General features: G+C 36.1%; 1 protein-coding gene across 4 annotated transcripts in view; it reads right to left on the bottom strand.

Moving 5' to 3' along the window:
• Positions 6,515–15,393, bottom strand: part of SENP6 (SUMO1/sentrin specific peptidase 6) — a 131,361-nt gene continuing 122,482 nt past the window's right edge. For all 4 annotated transcript variants that reach the window (XM_018052876.1, XM_018052877.1, XM_018052878.1 and 1 more), the window contains 5 exons: positions 14,350–14,453; positions 14,020–14,108; positions 12,775–12,843; positions 12,522–12,672; positions 6,515–9,370 (listed from right to left, as the gene is read on the bottom strand). In XM_018052876.1, coding sequence (XP_017908365.1) covers positions 9,161–9,370; positions 12,522–12,672; positions 12,775–12,843; positions 14,020–14,108; positions 14,350–14,453 — 623 coding nt within the window. In that variant the 3' untranslated portion in view covers positions 6,515–9,160. The remainder of the gene's footprint in view (positions 9,371–12,521; positions 12,673–12,774; positions 12,844–14,019; positions 14,109–14,349; positions 14,454–15,393) is intronic.

Raw genomic sequence — 15,393 nt, 5'->3', positions numbered from 1 at the left:
TAAGATCATGGCATCCAGTCCCATCACTTCATGGCAAATAGATGGGGAAACAATGGAAACAGTGACAGATTTGGGGGGGTTCCAAAATCACTGCAGATGGTGACTTCACCCATGAAATTAAAAGATGCTTACTCCTTGGAAGAAAAGTTATGACCAGCCTAGACAGCATATTCGAAAGCAGAGACATTACTTTGCCAACAAAGGTCCATCTAGTCAAGGCTATGGTTTTTCCAGTAATCATGTATGGATGTGAGTTGGACTGTAAAGAAAGCTGAGCACTGAAGAATTGATGCTTTTGAACTGTGATATTGGAGAAGACTCTTGAGAGTCCCTTGGACTGCAAGGAGATCCAACCAGTCCATCCTAAAGGAAATCAGTCCTGAATATGCATTGGAACGACTGATGCTGAAGCTGAAACTCCAATACTTTGGCCACCTGCTGTGAAGAACTGACTCATTGGAAAAGACCCTCTTGCTGGGAAAGACTGAAGGCAGGAGGAGAAGGGGATGACAGAGGATGAGATGGTTGGATGGCATCACCGACTCAATGGACATGAATTTGAGTAAGATCTGAGAGTTGGTGATGGATAGGGAGGCCTGGCATGCTGCAGTCCAAGGGATCACAAAGAGTTGGGCAAGACTGAGCGACTGAACTGAACTAAACCGTGCCAAGGAATGGTAGTGCAATAGAGTTAGTTCTAGCTCATTAATTTTCATTTTCCTTAATTTCCTCTGCCATAGTTTATTGAGAAAATATTATTGTTCTGTTCTTATCTTCTAACATGTTTTAAATACCCTTATTTTTCATTTTTCTGTGTAATAATGGAAGGGATTAAATCTATAAACTTCCTTTGGGTTCAGCTGCCACTGTGCTTTATAGCTGTGTGTGTGCTTGGTCATGTTCGATTTTTTGCAACCCTATGGACTGCAGCCCACCGGGTTCCTTTGTCCATGGGATTTCCCAGGGGCCAAACCCGAGTCTCTTGCATCTCCTTCATTGGCAGGCAGATTCTTTACCACTAGCACCAGTTGGGAAGCCCCAGATAGGTACTAGAGTTATTAGATATATTATGTCTTATAGTTAGTAGGTATAAATGAAGCAATTGTGTGTGTGTGTGTGTGCACGTGCATGTACATGTGCACACATGGGCTCGATTTCATCCAGCTCTTTGCAACTCCATGGACTATAGCCCACCAAGCTCCTCTGTCCATGAGATTATCCAGGCAGGAATACTGGAGTGGGTTGCCATTTCCTCCCCCAGGGGATCTTCCCAGCCCAGGGATTGAACCCACATCTCCTGCACTGACAGGTGAATTCTTCACCACTGAGCCACCTGAAAAGCCCCATAAATAGAGTAATGAGACCACTTAAAGAAAAAAATGGAAATTTCATAAATTATTGTTATAGTAATTATATGACAAAGATGGAAATTCATTTTAATGCTAAAAAGTTTTTATAAATAATGCTGGCACAAATGGCTATTTGAAGAATATAAATTAAATAATATAACATCCATATCTTTTTGCCATATACAGAAATGAGTTCCACAGTTTTATTACTTAAATTTTCAAAAAATCTTGAAAGATACATGTGACTGTGTATACTATCAGGATTCAAGAAGGAGCTTCTTAACTAAGATTTTAAACTCAGAAAATACATTAAAATGTTGGCATGAAGCACCTCCCTGGCAGACCAGTGGCTGAGACTCTACGCTTCCAGTGCAGGGGGTGCATGTTCGATCCCCATTCTGAACCACATGCCACAGGGCTCAGCCAACAAAAAACTGGTAAGAAAAACATGTAAACAAGGCTACAAATAGTAATCATGAAAGACACACTTATAAAACAGATGACAATGTAATATGCAGAAAGCTTAAATGTTAATAGAAAAAACCTACTAATACAATGGAAAAGTAAACAAATGAAAAGCACAGCTGTCATGAAAAAAATGCTCAAATGTAAACTGGAGCTCAGGGAAATGCAAATCAAAATAATAGTGAAAACAGCTTCATGTTCACAAGGCTTGCAAAATAAAACAGCTAGAATACTTACTGCTGCTGGGGATGCAGAAAAAAATGTATTTTAATAAATTTCTGGTGGAAACGTAAATTCTTACATTCTTTTAGGAAATAAGTAGAAAATATTTATAAAATTTAAAACTATTGGGGATCTTTGATCCTACAATCCCTAGGAATCCGCTCCAAAGAGCAAAAACTATCAGTGTATTAACAAACAAACAGGGAAATATATTACATGCTCATGGAAATAAAGGGAAAGTCCATCAGTAGTGTGGTGGTCACAGAAGCGGCTAAAAATATTCCATTTTGGAATTAGGGTAAGAGTGAACTTCTTTGTTCGTGTTGAAATTAGGAGTGTCACCTAGCACGTTCGGGCCAGGGCAGTGAGGGTGGAAGTGACGCACCCCTCCGGGTAGAAGCTTTGGGTTCACGTGCTGCTCGTCATCAGGCTTCCTTCCTACTCTGTCGTGGCCGTCAAAGCTCGTATCAGCCTAGAGCTTCCTCAGTCTGGGTAGCCAAGAAACTGGGACAGAACTCCCTTGCCTTCCTCTTTTGGACATGTAGCCCGACCAAAGGGAGAAAGCTTTTGGAAAGAGTAAGCCACTGAGATTTTGGAATTGTTACTACAACATAACCAAGCCTATCCAGACTGCTAGAGTTAAGACAATGGCTAAATTAGAGTCCATCACTGGTGGGTCAGATGGTAAAGAATCTGCCTTCAATACAAGAGACCCAGGTTTTATACCTGGGTTTGGAAGACCCCCTGGAGAAGGAAACGGCAACCCCACCAGTATTTTCCCCTTGAGAACTCCATGACAGAAGAGCCTGGCGGGCTACAGTTCACAGGGTTGCAGAGCTGGACAGGACTGAGTGACCAGCACTTTCACTTTCTTTCTATAATTCACTTTGACCTTGATTATACTAGGTGGCTTGGATTGATTTTCACAAGTTATTGCTGAAAAACAGAAGATGCTTTAAAAGTTTATAGTTATCCCAGTTGTTATAAAAAACACATTTAATACTTCTTTATACATATTCTATAGAGATTATATGAGTATGGAGAATATGTGAAAAATACCAAGCTGTTAAATGAGGCTATAAAGGAAAGATAAATCTAGATTTAACCATTTTTTTTAAAAAAGCTAAGCTATGTGTGCCTCAGAGATAGTCACAATTAACTGTAATTACACATGAAGTATTATTGAGTAGATATCATCAAATAATTTCATATAGTAGTTTGCTGAATCTAGGATGCTTCGATGCTTGGTGCTCTCTTGGTCTTACCTGCTTCAAGAGGTTTTCACATATATGGCTGCAAATGCTAAATAAGAAACACCTCAGTGGTTCTCGAAGTGTGGTCTTCCATGGCTTGTTAGAAATGAGAATATGCAGGCTCAATTGAAGACAATCCTGAATCAGAAATTGAGGATGAGGCCCAGTAATATGTGTTTTATCGAGCTTTGCAGGTGATTCCAATGCCATGCAAACTCATTCCTTGTTCAGTAAGATGAAGCCTTAATTCAGAGGTTAAAATGTGAAAAAAAAAAAAAAAAGTCCATCTTAGAAATAAGGTATCTTTTAAAAATAAGGACACTGCATTAATTTTCATCTTCTTTTATCTAGGCAGGCTGACCTAGCTTCTAGGGTAGATGGTGCCTAGCTTTGCTGGAGAAACTATGTCTTTGGACCTGTTGGTTCTTCTGTAAAGTGGGAGTAATAATAGTACATAGCTCATGGTCACTGTAAATAAGTGAATTCATACATTTAAAATTTGGAACAATGTCTGGCATATAGTGCACACTTGAACAAGGCCGTCATCATTTAGCACAGGTTACACATCTCCCTGCCTCATGGACTTTGCAGTCTGCAAGCACGATTCTTCTGCCCTCCCGTACTTCATGTCCACCAGTAGTTCAAATGTCACAACTTCAGGGAAGATGTCCCCAACCTCCCCAGATTAGCCTTCATACAATTTATGCTTTTCCTGCATCACACTTATTTAAAATTATTTATTCATGAGGCTGATTAACAGATGTCTTTCCATTATAAGGGGGGAAGATGGTATCTGTTTGGCTCCCTCTTTTAAACCCTGAGTACCTAGTACAAAAGTAGGTACTCAGAGCATTTCTTCTGTATTTAAGGATCAATTTCTTTTCATCTCTGGGCTTCCCTGATGGCTCAGACAGTAAAAAAATCTGCCTGCAAAGCAAGAAACCCAGGTTTGATACCTGGTTGGGAAGACCACCTGGAGAAAGAAATGGCAACCCACTCCAGTATTCTTGCTTGGAGAACTCCATGGACAGAGGAGCCTGGCAGGCTACAGTCCATGGGGTGGCAAAGACTCAGACACGAGTGACTGACTAACACTTTCTTTTCATCTGATTTGTTTTGGATCAAATCCTCTGCTATCAACATGTATAAAGCTAATTATGATAAATGTAGTAAGTTTTATAACAAGCTTTAAACAACTAATATTGTTATTTCAGGGATTAAACATATGGAAAGTATATTAAATCAATAAAGAGTACTTCTTTGCAGATTTCTTCAGAAGGAAAAAAAAATGTTCCTAGCTATAAAGTTTGTGGGTTTCAATTTAATTCTAAATTAGAGGCTGATGGAATGGAAATTAGGGGAGGCAAAAGCTTGCAGTTAAGTGATTCAGATGTAACAAGGAAGAGTCTCCAGATAACCATTCAGCTCACTTTCATCTTTTTACACAATCTCTACTTGTGTATGAATGAGTTTAGGAAGTTTGATGACTTATAAAAATTAGTATCATCAAATCTGTTTTCTCTAGAAGAATCCACTTTATATATAGAGTTAGGTCTGTAATTTTTTAATTAATTATAAAAGAATGATTCACATGGAACTTCATTTCCCCCAGAATGATTCACATGAAACTTCATTTCCCCAAGACATTAGTCATTTATTTTCAAGTTTCCAAATGGTATACCCAAGTATTAATAAAATAAAATATAAAAAAATAACCAGCCTCAGATAAGTCTCAAAAACAACTCCTCATAAAGTTCAGTTCACAAACACCCCAAAGAGTTAATTCTGTCTTCTGATGGCTAGTATTTATAAGGAAGTTTAGAGAACCAGTGCGGGAAAAGAGAAAGAGGATATGGTCAAATTCTGAATTTAGTATACTGTGTTCTGTATTCCCTTTGTTTAATCATTCTGCATATTGGCTCCAAGAAGCCTGCCTAATTCGTTTTAAAATTTTTCTACACTTATTCAACCAGAGAACTTATATCTCTCAAAACTAGAGTCAGCAAAAACACTTTTGAGAATTGTTAGTCTGACTGCATTCTACAGATTGACAAGTTCAGAATCCTAGTTAAAACACTAAACAACCCTGGTTATAGTGACCCGTAACTCCTGGTGGACCATTAAGAGTTCACAAATCATCCATTTAATAAATCCACTTTAGAATCCTATCAAGAGTTGACATTCTTGTAATTTGCAGAATTTACTTTGTGCCTTTTGAAAAACAAGGTATCAGCGGGGCTCTAACCTTTGAGTACCTTAATTTCTTTATAATTCTGCAAAGTTTAGTAACAGGAATTTATTAACTTTACCTATCAAGTTCTTAATGAGAACTTGGGAGGTAGGTGTAAAGTGGTATCTTAAAGCATTTGAGAGAAGAAAATGCAGACAAGCCTTTACCTTTGGGACCAGCAACTTGAAAGACGTCAGGGACATATGTCGACCCTTTTTACATCAGTGGAGGTGACTACTAGAATTACTTGAGGAACTGTCTGAAAGTACATGGCACCATTGGGGTAAAGAGCCTAGATACGAGTATTCAGAAAAGCTCCCCAGATGATTCTGATGCACGTTTCTAGAAAATCCTTGTTTTGGATAATATGTTCCTCGCTATAATCTATAGTAAGTATGGCATGACTTGAGATAAAGATAGCGAAGGCCTCTAAGCTTTTAACTTTTTTCTGTTTCAGACTATGGGGTCTGTGGTACTTTCCTCTAAGTACACTGCACTCTGATTTCCTTAATAGTTCAGGGCATTCTACCATTATTTCTTCATCTGGCTTTTCAGAATTAAGATGGGAGGCCTATTTCCCCCAAGGTACACATTTCTTCCACTTGATCAACCAATACTTCCTCTGTGGTTAAATTTAAGTTTTGAAGAACAGTTTTCGTAACTGTTTTACTTCTTCTTGGGAGTAGTGAAATGACAAATGTACCAGAAAGTCTTACTGGAGTATTTTAGAACATTGCTTAGTAGGCTACGTTTCCTACTCTGGTCTGCCTCCGTGCATTCAGCGGGCAGCTCCCCATTGATGGTCCCCTGGCTGGACAGTCTGTGGTCTCCTTCCCCAACAATCTCCTCCTCCTGCTTTGTTCTCAGAGCCACTTTGCTGTCTGCACCTCTTCTAGACACACAGTACCACACAGCCTCATCTCTGATGGTTCCTAACTAAATTATCCTTTCTATTACTACATCCCAGTAAGCTTTACGCCACCAACTCTTGATCATATGTATTAAAATATATTCTTTATTGTTCCTCTTCAGTGGATTTTCTGAGACTTTAATTATAATTTTTAACTTCTGGGAAATTAAAGCATTCGTTTTTGTATCTTACAGTTCTCAGAGATCATAGCTTTTTAAAGAGAAAAAATAGGAAATTCATTTTGGTGACTTAAACAAGATATAATTTAGATAATTATTTAATCCTCTCAAATAAAGCCTCCTACATTTAATTAACTAATAATTTAAGCACAGGTTACTATGCTTAACTGATTTAGCTTTATGTGAACCTGAAGTAATACTATTAAGTTTTCAGCTGTCTTAGCGACATCAAAGGAAAAGGACTAATTGAATGCCAACTTTGCTCATAAACTACCAAGAGCTAAGACACATACAAATTTTATGGCAAGTAATCTAAAACCCTTCTAAAAATGATTAAGTGTTATTCTATCCAACAAGAAAACAAATACAACAAATCTATCTAATTAGTTAAGACACCAGATACTGTCATGCAGTTTCAGCATCTAGTAACAAACCTCTAAGCTTTAAAATTCTGTTTCACGACTTCTGAGTACTAACAATACCTTTTAAAAGGTTGATATCCACTATAAACTACATGTAGAAGTACCAGAGTACACAATTAGCAAGTAAATGTGCATACACACCAAAGATTCTCAACTCTAATTTTGGAGCTCAACCTGGCAGTCTCCAAAGATTTATCTCCAAAGCAAAGTTATTAGCATAACTTTTAAATATAGAATTTTATACAGGGTGGGAGAAATATGATCAAACAGCTGGATACTCTGCCTCTAGAAAGTTGACAGACATATCTGTATTTCTCATGTCAAAACATGATGGACTGAACTGGCCCAAAGGACAGGTTGTTTTTTTAGCTTTTTAAAAATTAAGAGTGTAAAATGTAGCCATTAGAAACTGAAACAAAACCAAGCATTTTAGAATAGTTCTTTCAGTACCTTAAATTCTAACACAGTATAGTGAAAAAAATATGCCAGTTTTGCGTACTGCCATCAGGTTTTTTAAAAAATTTCTTTCTTGGTCCATATTCAGTAAATAATAAACTTGTCTTTTCATATCTGAGCTAAAAGAGTTCTAGGGTATTCCTTAAAAAGTAATAATATAATCACAAATAAAAATGTTAAGATAGTTCAAAGTTAACAAGTTCATAATCAATACCAATAATGGTGATGTTCCTGAAACTTAACATTTTAATTTTTCCTTTAATGAGTGTGTATAAAGCAGATTTTTTCTTTTTTTTTTTAGGTTGTTGTTAACAACACCCCAAATCCACCCCAAACACACCCAAGGACTTTGTTAAATTCAATAAAGTAGCCTAAAATGTGGGTTGCAATGCCAGAAATGGCCAGATTAAAAATAAAGTAACTGCTGATTAAAAATGGTCTTTCTTTTATTCTCAACTGTGTTTGTTATATGTGCTTTTTAAATTATTTAACAAAAAACGACTTTTCAAATATATAATTTCAAGTCTCAATTTGAAAGAATGTGTAACATTTCATTTGAAAATAATAGTTTCAGCAGATATATGCAAGATTCCTATATGAACTGTAAACGTGTCAACACCACCACATTTTAGTGTTTTCAAAGGGGAATTCAAGATAGACTATTATTTTCTGCAGTATGCAACTGATTAAAGATAGTACTTTTGCATGTAAAAATAATTTTCACTAAAAAACTCAGGTGCAAAAAGTCTGGTACTTTGTATATCAAAATAACAAGAACAAAATGAGCAATGAAAAAATAGCAAAAGTCATTACAAAAAATAGTAAATTCCTATTTAAATTTCTGTGTTCACAGGTTAAAAATGTTTATTAATTAACTATATCACACAGATTGTAGATACTTTAATATAGGAAGGTAACATGGGATATTTGAAATTCAAGCTGTACTTACCAAAATAGTTTTAACCTGAGTTTTTGATATCTTCAGAAAGGTACTTCACAATAACATATGATATAGTTATTATGTAGTAGTATAATTCAAAGTTATTTTTCTTTGACTTGCTTCTCCTTAAATAATTGAGTAAAATTATAAATATTTATTATACTTTTGGGGCCAAGTTCTCCAAACACAAGGAAGTATCTGGGTTAAAAAAACCTGTTATTTTTTCCTGCTATACAAGCATATGAAGATGTCTTTCTTGTCCAAAATGCCTTCAATTTAATCTTATTTTTACATTTTATATTAAAACAAATGCAAAAGTGAAAAGATCATCATAGATACTCGAATATTCCCCTGAAAAATATCACACCCACTGAAGAATTTAATTTCACTAAAGAATGTCAAATTAATCATTTCCTCCTATAAATATTTTCTTTTTTATTTATTTATTTGTGTTTAGAAGTTGCAGTTTTAAGTACTATTAACAGAAAATACATAACAAAAGCTTCCTAAAGTGAAAAAAATAATTATAAATGCTGGAAAAATTGGCCTCATTAACATATTTACAGACTTTTACTTAATACATACTCCATTGGAAATTAATTATATGACATTTATACAATCATTAACATTTCCAAATCACTCTGAGTAGTGAGCATTTCAGTTCTTTACTGTCTATACCCAAAGTTTAAAGTCACTCAGTTTCTGAAGGCAATACCCACAAGCATCAGAAATGGTCAATCTGAGATGCTATTGATATATTGTTCTGCTCCTTCACCTAAAGACGTTTCTGTTGAGTAAGTGTCCTTATGCTTCTTTTTCTCTTTGCTCTGATCTTCCTGTAGCTTCAGAATTATGTTTCGGATTTCTTCTCTTTTTGTTCTCATTCTTGGGGGAGGAAACCAGTTTGCCAGATTCATAGGTAATTCAAAATTGAGAATTGGATTCTGAGAATAAAAATATTAAATGTACATCAGAAAATTATAATAAGTAATATTTTAGTTTCAATGACAAAAGCATTCCAGAGTAGAAATGAAAAAAAATCAGTAACATTCCAGGCATTTTGCTAGGCACTGGAGATGTAAGACAATTTCTACTTACAGATCAAGGGTGAGCAAACTACAGCCAGTGGGTCAAATTCTGCCTATTGCCTGTTTCTGTAAATAAAGCCTTATTGGAACATCACCACAGTAACTCATCTACATGCTGTCTACGGATGCTTTTTCTTCCATGCACAACAGCAAAATGGAGAGCAGAGACTGTATGGCCACAGAACCTAAAATATTTATGACCTGGCCCCTTATGAAAAGGACTGCTGGCCCCAGTCTAGACAGATAACTCAACAATTAAAACAACGGATGTGACAGGTACTAAGGCAGGAGAAGCAGAGAGCCCTATGAGAATACATGCCTAAGGGCAAAGCACAGCATCAAAAAGTGACGTTTACGCTGAGATCTAAAGAATGAGTAGGAATTAGTCAAATAAGGAATGATGGAAGCAACAGGGAAGAATACTCCAGGGAGGGAAATAGGTATCAGTGTCTGGAGGCAAGAAAGAATATGAGAGCCTGAAATGACATTCAGGTAGATGGTACACAGAACGCTGGAGTGAGAAGGATAGAAAGAAGGCTAGAAGCTAGGACAGGAGCTAGAGCATACAGGTCATGTGAAGGACTCCAGTCTTTTACCTCAAGAGCAACAGGAAGCCATTATAAGATTTAAAGCAGAAAAGTAACATGGTTAAGTTTGGGTTTTGAGACAACAACTGAAAAAAACACAGCAAGAGGCCCAGCAAGCTACATGTAAAAGAATGAAATGAGAACACTAACATCATACCCCAAAATAAACTCAAAATGGTTTAAAGAACAAAATGTAAAAAAAAAAGAACAAAATGTAAGGGCAAAAACTATAAAACTCTTAAGAGGAAAACATAGGCACCGTGCTCTTTGACATAAATCAAAGCAAGATCCCCTCTGACCCACCTCCCAGAGTAATGGAAATAAAACTAAACAAATGAGACTTTATTAAACTTAAAAGCATTTGCAATGCAAAGGAAATTATAAACAACATGAAAAGACAGTCCTCAGAATGAGAGAAAACTGCAAACTGACAAAAGATTAACCTCCAAAATATACAAGCAACTCATGCATTTCAGTATCAGAAAAACAAACAACCTAATCAAAAACTGGGCAGAAGACCTACACAGACATTTCTCCAAAGAAGACAGATAGATGGCCAACACACACAGGAAAAGATGCTCAACGTCACTCACTATTCCGGAAATGCAGATTAAAACTAAAATGAGACATCACCTCACACCAGTCAGAATGGCCATCACCAAAACGTCTACAAACAGTAAATGCTAGAGAGGATGTAGAGAAACGGGAGCCCTCGTGCACTGCTGGTGGGAATGTAAACTGATACAACCACTATGGAGAACAGTACGGAGATTTCTTAAAAAAACGAGGAGTAAAACGACCACATGACCCAGCAATCCCACTACTGGGCATATTCCCTGAGAAAACCATAGTTCAAAAGGACACAGGTACCCCAATGTTCACTGTAGCACTATTTACAACAGCCAGGACATGGAAGCAGCCTAGATGTCCATCGAGAGATGAATGGAAACAAGTTGTGGTACATATACACAATGGAATATTCGCCATAAAAAGCAGTAAATTTTAGTCAGTTGAACTGAGGTGGATGAACCTAGAGCTTATCATACAGAGTGAAGGAAGGCAGAAGAAGAAAAACAAATACCGTATATCCAATGCATATATATGGGATCTGATGAATCTGTCTGCAGGGAAGACTAGAAACGCAGACGTAGAGAACGGACTTGGGGACACAGCAGGGGAAGGACAGGGTGAGACGAACGGAGCAAGTGGCACTGATGTATACACTACCGTGTACCAAACAGATGGCTAGTGGGAGGCTGCTGCACAACACAGGGAGCTGGACTGTCTAAAGCAATTATCCTCCAATTAAAAATGAATACATTAAGAAAAAATTTAAGACAGTATACTAAACGCATATATATGGAATTTAGAAAGATGGTAATGATGACCCTGTATGCAAGACAGCAAAAGAGACACAGATATATAGAACAGTCTTTTGGACTCTGTGGGAAAAGGTGAGAGCAGGATGATTTGGGAGAACGGCACTGAAACATGTAAATTACCATATGTGAAATGAATCGCCAGTCCAGGTTCGATGCATAAGGCAGGGTGCTTGGGGCTGGTGCACTGGGTTGACCCAGAGGGATGGGATGGGGAGGAAGGTGGGAGGGAGGTTCAGGATAGGGGACACATGTACACCCATGGCAGATTCACGTCAATGTATGGCAAAACCACTACCATAGTGTAATTAGCCTCCAATTAAAAGAAATAAATTTTTTAAAAAAAGGAGGCTTAGTCAGAGGTTGGTGCAGCACTGTGGAGTAGTGATGCTGGTGAACTGAACTGAGAAAGTGGTCGCAGGGTTAAAGAACTCAGCATGTGTGACACTGAGTGATGGAATTCACAGAACTTATGGCGCAATGGCTGGTGGATAAAGAAGAAGAAGAAGTCAAGATAAACTGTAAAGAATACCCAAGACAGGTATGCGCGGTAAAGTCAAACGAAGAGTGTTACGAGGAAGGAATGCTCGGCAGTGTCAATGGTGCCGGGAGGTCAGGAACAATTCCTGTGTAAGGGGGAGGGTCAAGCCAGATTACACAGATTTGAGAAGCAAGTAGGATTTGTGGAAATGAAGACAATGAATATAAGTGTGTGTCTAGAAATACATTTGTGAAGGGGAGAAAAGAAGGTAAAAAGATAGGGTCTGAATCATGGCAGAGATTTCTTGAAGGCCAAAAGAGCCAGTGGAGAGGAAGAGTTGGTCAGTGATAGAAGTGACTGGATTCAGATTACATGGAGTTCAGTCTTGTTTAAACCTTAAATATTCTCCGATTTATGAGTTTTTGCTCTCTGGAATAATTTTTGAAACAGCAGTTTTCAGTCTCTCCAAAATATTGGATTATTCTGTCTTTTACACTAACATAACATCAAAAATACCATTTCAGTATTTATTAAGTCAGATCCAACCAACTGAAACTCACCTCGAAAAAGCTCTCTACATACTGCAATACATATACGCCACAGTCACTGAAGTTGTTTTGCTGTGGTACTTTTGGATTAGAGCCTTTCATAACATCTTTGGAAAAACTTCTTTTGCTTCCTTTTTTAACTTCCCATTCCACCTCTAAATACCTGCAATGATATGTATATAGTAAGAACACATACATACAAATAAATATACATACTTCCTCATCCTCACCAGAATACAAAATACAGGTAGAGTTTTGAACTTACTCTCTTAGAATTTTGACAACATTTGACCGAGAAGGGCCTCTGAGTGAGTCCATCAGTAAGATACAAGGTCTGAAATAAAATGACCAAATATTAATATTTTATTAATGTTTAAAAGGCACAGAAAGATGTACATTAACAATAAAATGGAGGAGGGGATAAACCTTTTAGGCAAAAACACCCTAATAATACTTAACTACCCATGATTATATTAAATACTGAATTATAGAGTAATAATTTGGCCATACCTAAGTTATGAATATATTTCACCAAAGTTCCATAGCTAGTTCCTAAAAATATTTCAAAATTTAGTACAAAATCAAAACAATTCTGAAAATTTGAACATTCCTTGTTCAGAAGAAAGATAATCCCATTTTAAAAATCTACTGATATTTTAAATAACTAAACAGGTAATCTTCACATAAAAGAATTGGCTTAGAATCCACTGTTTGGGGCAAGATTCCACTTTAGAACACTTACTATAAAAAAAACACTTAACTTTCAAAATTTTGTTCTTAAACCTAAGTATGTGAGCAAGTTTAATGTAGTACAGAAAGTCCTGAAATGATTAAAGACCTAGGTTCTTCCTGGCTAACATTTTATGGGATTTGGAGAAAATATTTTAACTGCTCTAGGTCTCTATGTTTTCCTTTATACTGACGTTTGCTTTTCAAATGCTGTTACTAGAATTTCAGATGAGATTTCCTACAAAAAGTCAAGAAGAGATTAAGTCTAGAAATAGGTACTTCATCCCTGAAGTCAGGAGACCCTGGAGAGATCTCAGAACATGTACTTCTGAGAACCAAAACAGACTCACTCTCAATGTGAGGTTCCCTGGAACACGCCTCTTAGGACTGTCCTGAGTCACTCCACAGCGGCTCCACACAGTGGCTATGGAGCTAGTGTAAACTCCAATCCCCATGTTACCGACCTGAATCTGAATGAAAATTCTTTGTCCTTTCCTGCTTCAAATCACTACATATCCAAAAGGAATAGTGGCTTTCTATGTATGCACTTGCACAGAGATGGAAAGTGGGCAACTGGAGAACTGAAATGATTTCCATTCTCCCCAACTCAATCTTGACATTAGTAGGCATGACCCAGGTTTTCCTCACTGATTCTGAAATCCTTTGTCATTTTTGCTTAAGTACTTGTTTCAATTAAAACAGTATGTTTAATATTTTATTCTAAGAGAGTATGTGAATAAAAGTCACCAGGTGGTTTACAAGATGTACAGTCAACACTTACTGTTTACAGAGAGTAGGCTTTAAATGCCACTGTCCTATTTCTGAACTGCAGTTGTCGTCAGCAAGGAGTCCATCATCACTGCTATCATCCTATAAAAGACAGACTACAGTTAGTACTGCAACTATAAAATCTAAGTAACTAATAACGAAATAGCACTACTGAGGATAAAAACCCTTGTGGCAAATATGTAAAAAATATATCTCTAATTAGGTGATCAGACTTTAGAAAATGTTCTATGTCACTCAATCCCAAGGGAACTGCAAAGGAATCCAAAGAAAAACTTTTAATGATATAAAATACTGGAACTCCTTGCTAAGCATTACGTTTCACCTGGTTATCCTGATCTTCTGAGAAGTCAATGAGTTCATCTTCAAGCATTTTACTACCTTCAGCTGATTCATCACTGTAGTTTAGTCTTATTTTGCTTAAACCATCTGTATCAATAAGAAATATTACACAATTCTTAAAAAGAATATGCACATAACTTAATAGCATATGATCTTAAAATTAATGCTAGCAATTATATAGTAATTATAAATATAAAATTTGTCTTAGCATGTAATATCACAAATACAAAATAAGTTACTTTTTAAAAAACCTGGATTTTCATACTATTTACAGAGCTGTTTCTACTACTCAGACTCTAAAATTCATTAAACATTAAAAACTAGGTATCAATTGTATTATTAAAATTTATATATATTTAAATACATGTCTATAAATAAAGGTTTTGTGCTAGGTATGCTAGCTATCTTTAATAACAGAAGCTACAATGGTTTGAAAATAATTGTTCAATAACAGGAATACTCAGCAAATATAGAACCTAAAATGAAATACTGTGTACATGTGAGAAATTAAAATTGTGAAAATACAGAAAACTGTACAAATTAAAAAACATGATTAAAACATAGTAAGATGGGCTTGCTTTTGCACAAATAATTTAAAAATACAAAAATGAAAATAATGATAATATTAGTAGTTATGGGTAAGCTCTTCAACTTGGCACACTTTTCCTTCATGTTTGGTTATATTCATAAGATTTTCAATAAAATAAAACAACACAAGCCAATGTAGATGCTGGTAGTATGAAAATAAATGACTCACAGAAATATCTGACATGAATTATTTTAAAAGTCTCTTTTAAGAATCCAAATCCTTAAAAATCAATGATTAAGCTTAAAGAAAGAGAAGACTTACAAAAAATAATGAAAACTGAGTCAGGAACTTTGATGCCAAATATACAAATATTGTTTACTATAGAGCATACCATTTCCAAGTTTTTTAAAAGCATGACTTCAAGGTATTTCAGACAGGATTTAACTTATTTTAGTACAAGTTATTAAAAGAGCATTAAGAATGCTAGTATTATTAAAC

The sequence above is a fragment of the Capra hircus genome, chromosome 9, assembly GCF_001704415.2.
Source record: "Capra hircus breed San Clemente chromosome 9, ASM170441v1, whole genome shotgun sequence".
Taxonomy (NCBI): Eukaryota; Metazoa; Chordata; class Mammalia; order Artiodactyla; family Bovidae; genus Capra; species Capra hircus.
This window is presented reverse-complemented; position numbering and strand designations above follow the sequence as displayed.